At 36.9% G+C, this 3,327-nt stretch overlaps 1 protein-coding gene across 1 annotated transcript; it reads right to left on the minus strand.

Moving 5' to 3' along the window:
* Nucleotides 1–1,045: 1,045 nt before the first annotated feature.
* On the minus strand, nucleotides 1,046–3,085 carry LOC136805431 (uncharacterized). The gene has a single exon (XM_067062018.1). It carries the CDS (start codon nucleotides 3,083–3,085, stop codon nucleotides 1,046–1,048), a length of 2,040 nt encoding a protein of 679 aa, XP_066918119.1.
* Nucleotides 3,086–3,327: the final 242 nt, after the last annotated feature.

Consider the following 3,327-nt stretch of genomic DNA (forward strand, 5'->3'; position numbering starts at 1 on the left):
TCATATTGTGTGTTTTTTTTAAGATTTTACACTACGAAAGAAAAGTCTCTATGTCACCATCAAGTATGATAGCAGCTGATCTATCCAAAAGGAGATAAAATTATAATGACCGTTTAAATTTAGCTACCACTGTCGTTTGAGTAAAAATTTCAAAGATCTTATCACCTTTTGGATAGCCTTGGCTTTTTAGTTGACATTTTCAAATTACACTTTTACTGCTTTGAAAATGTGGAACAGGGTACACCACGTGAAGGTAAGCCATAGGATTTTGTACCCCACCCTAAAAATACTAATTACAAAAATAAAACAATTTCTTTTAGGGTACAAGGCTGTTCAGCTGCTTTTAACTTTAGACAAAAGTTGATGTACCCCTGAAACAAACAACTATCAGCATGTTCCAGGGTGGCATGGATAGACCACACCACTATGAAAACAACTATCAACATTCATAGGTAAAAACTCTGTATGTGACAGACAACTATCAACATGTCACCAGAGGGTGGAAACAACTTTCAACATCCACCATTGATGGAAACAACTATCAACATCCATCAATCATCAACTTAAAGTCATTTGCAGCTTGACAGACAGAACAGCCTTGATTTAAACTAATGATAGTGAGACAAATTCAATTACATGTTTTAACAGTTCCTTTTCAAAAGAAGAAAAATTGAGCTTAGATGATTCATAGCCTTCAAAATACTGCCGAATTAACGTTTGTTTGAGTTGATTTAGAGCCTTCATTTTCCCATGTTTAATTGTTTTAATAGTTCCTTGATTGAAATACTCAGAATTCTATCTTTGAGCTGCTGTTCCATTCATAACAGTAACATTTGAAAATGTCATGCATTGTCAAAAGGTCTTACATCTCTGTTTTAATGTAGAATAAATTAAGTTATAATTGTTGTCTTAACTTTTTAAGGTTTTATCAGTCTTATTTATAAAACATGTAATTGAAAACGCCTTTCTATGCTAAGCAGAAAATTTAACAATTGCATATAAAAAAAGCATTACGATGCCCTGAAACGATGTTGAGGCAATGTGATCAAGGGTCTTCAAAACATGTTAGACCATCATTGACAAAGCGATCAAATTCACATAATAGTTCTCTGTAGGTATTCAAATCGCTGTAATGGCCAAATGTTTGAAGAGTCTCGCCACTCAAAATTTTCAATCTTTCTTCTTCTTCCCTTCTTCGTGGCATCCATGGATGGTTATTGATATAATTTAGCCTATCATATGGCACTTTTTCGACCAAAGCAACATTTTCTAGCTTAGATGCCCTACTGAGGGCTGTATAAGTTATGCCAAGGTTAAGTTTCTCCATAAAAATCTCTTTATTTAACTTTATCCGAATATGAGTACATGGCTCATTAGGACCTATTGTCATACCTTGGCTTTTTGATATAGGTATACAATAACCAGGCATCAAGGGAAACCCCCTTCTAGAGCAACAGTTAGTATCACAACGTGCTTCATTGACAGGTATAGGAACCCATGTTGGGTGTTCTGGAAGCCAGCTTGGGCCTTTGTATCTTGGAAAATCTACAACAACTGCTTCTGGAAATGATGGAGGTGCTTCTCCCTCAGCATATAATATTGCAATCACTTTCCCAATTGCTCCATTATTCAATCCAAGAGGTGTTAAGCTGAGCTGATTTTTAGTCAAAAGCACACGACTTCCAACAGCAATGTGAGAGGTTGCAGGAATTTGACCCATCTGATTAACAGATTGAGTGTGATGACGTCCTTTTCCTTTGCTTGGTATAGTAGCAACAGGGATCCCCAAATCAGCTAGTTTGTTGTGGTTCTCAACATTTACCTCTTGCCACGTTTCCATAACGGTCAAACATGTGTCTGATCTAAATCCCTCTTTGGCACTTTCAGGAAGCTCACCTTCATATCTTGAATTTATTGTCTTCCAGTCATTCAAATTGAGTTTGCCCTCTCTGATTCTCAGCAACATTTCCAAAAAAGACAACTGATCTGGGCCTTGTCGCATAGTTTCATTTAACAGAATACAATGTGAAAATGTACGATAGATTCCATAACCGGCAAGCTTATCTGGGGCGTCTGAGGATAATGGCTCAACATGCAAATCATGAGAATCAACTGGACCTAGCTGCCCTAAATCTCCAAAAAAATTGACAGTTGGTATTGCACCAAAGTTGTTGAAAAAATCACATGTTGCCTCCTTAAAACGTTGGCTACACCATGCTAACATACGATGACTATACATACCTCTTTCATCTAAATTCAAGGTCATCAATTTCATAGAATTACCTTCCAGAGTGCTACCAGTTAGTTCACGTAAGGCAGTGAGAGATATGCTATTCAATGGCTTATCAGTTAACTGCAATGTTTTGGATTCTTTTCTCTTCACTCTTGGGATGTTTGTTGTTGAGTGAACAGTTCGTCCTAAGGGTAGGAGAATAGATGCTGCTCCAGTAGGTGCTAAATTCATTACAGCATTGTTTCGATTGCAAATTCTTCGCGACAAATAGGTCAAGGCAACAATTGTAAATGTTTTACCACTTCCAGCCGTCCCCTTGCCTAAGAGACGCACTTTATTTTGGTGTTCATTATTCACAACAGACATAATATTAAGAATGTTAATAGCTATTATTACTCTTTGAAGAGCATTAGCCTTCAATAAATCAATATTTGGTGGCAAATCACAATTCTGATTTCGAGCCTGTTGCTGTGCAGCTGCCACCTTTGAGATGTTTTCTAGCCAATCTGAAGCATTATCAGGCCAAGCACCTCCAAAAGATTCAATTGCATACTGATGCCAATCAAAACCTTCTCCACCATCAGGCAGATCTCTAAAAGCATTCAAATCTTCAAAATCTTGGGGTCTATTTTCAGCCAAGTATCTTAAAAATTCATGTTCGTTTCTGATTTCATTCTCAAACTCATCTTCAGATCCAGATTCGTGGTCAATAGAGCTATCATCAACATCAAGGTTTTTCCTCTTTTTTGCTCTTTGACGATCCCTTTCTAGTTTTTTGTCATGCTCTAATTTTGCTTTTTTGACAAGTTCTTTCACAATCATAGGACATAGGTCACTTTCTAAAAACTCCATGAATGATTCTAAATAAGAGTCTTTCCGTTCTTAAGGTCATTTACATTTTCCCATGTTCCCAACGAGTGAATCATTAATTGACCCTTACAATAGTCCTCTTCTAGTGGCCATATGGGAAGAGTTGGAATTCCAGTAAAAACAGGAACATGGTTTTTAGCACACTTAGGGGTGCAAACACAAATTTGAGCCCAATTATACAAAGTCATATTGGGATAACGTATTCGACGTTTTTCACTCAAAAA

This window comes from Clytia hemisphaerica, unplaced genomic scaffold, assembly GCF_902728285.1.
Source record: "Clytia hemisphaerica strain Z4C2 unplaced genomic scaffold, Clytia hemisphaerica genome assembly, whole genome shotgun sequence".
In the NCBI taxonomy this organism is placed as follows: domain Eukaryota; kingdom Metazoa; phylum Cnidaria; class Hydrozoa; order Leptothecata; family Clytiidae; genus Clytia; species Clytia hemisphaerica.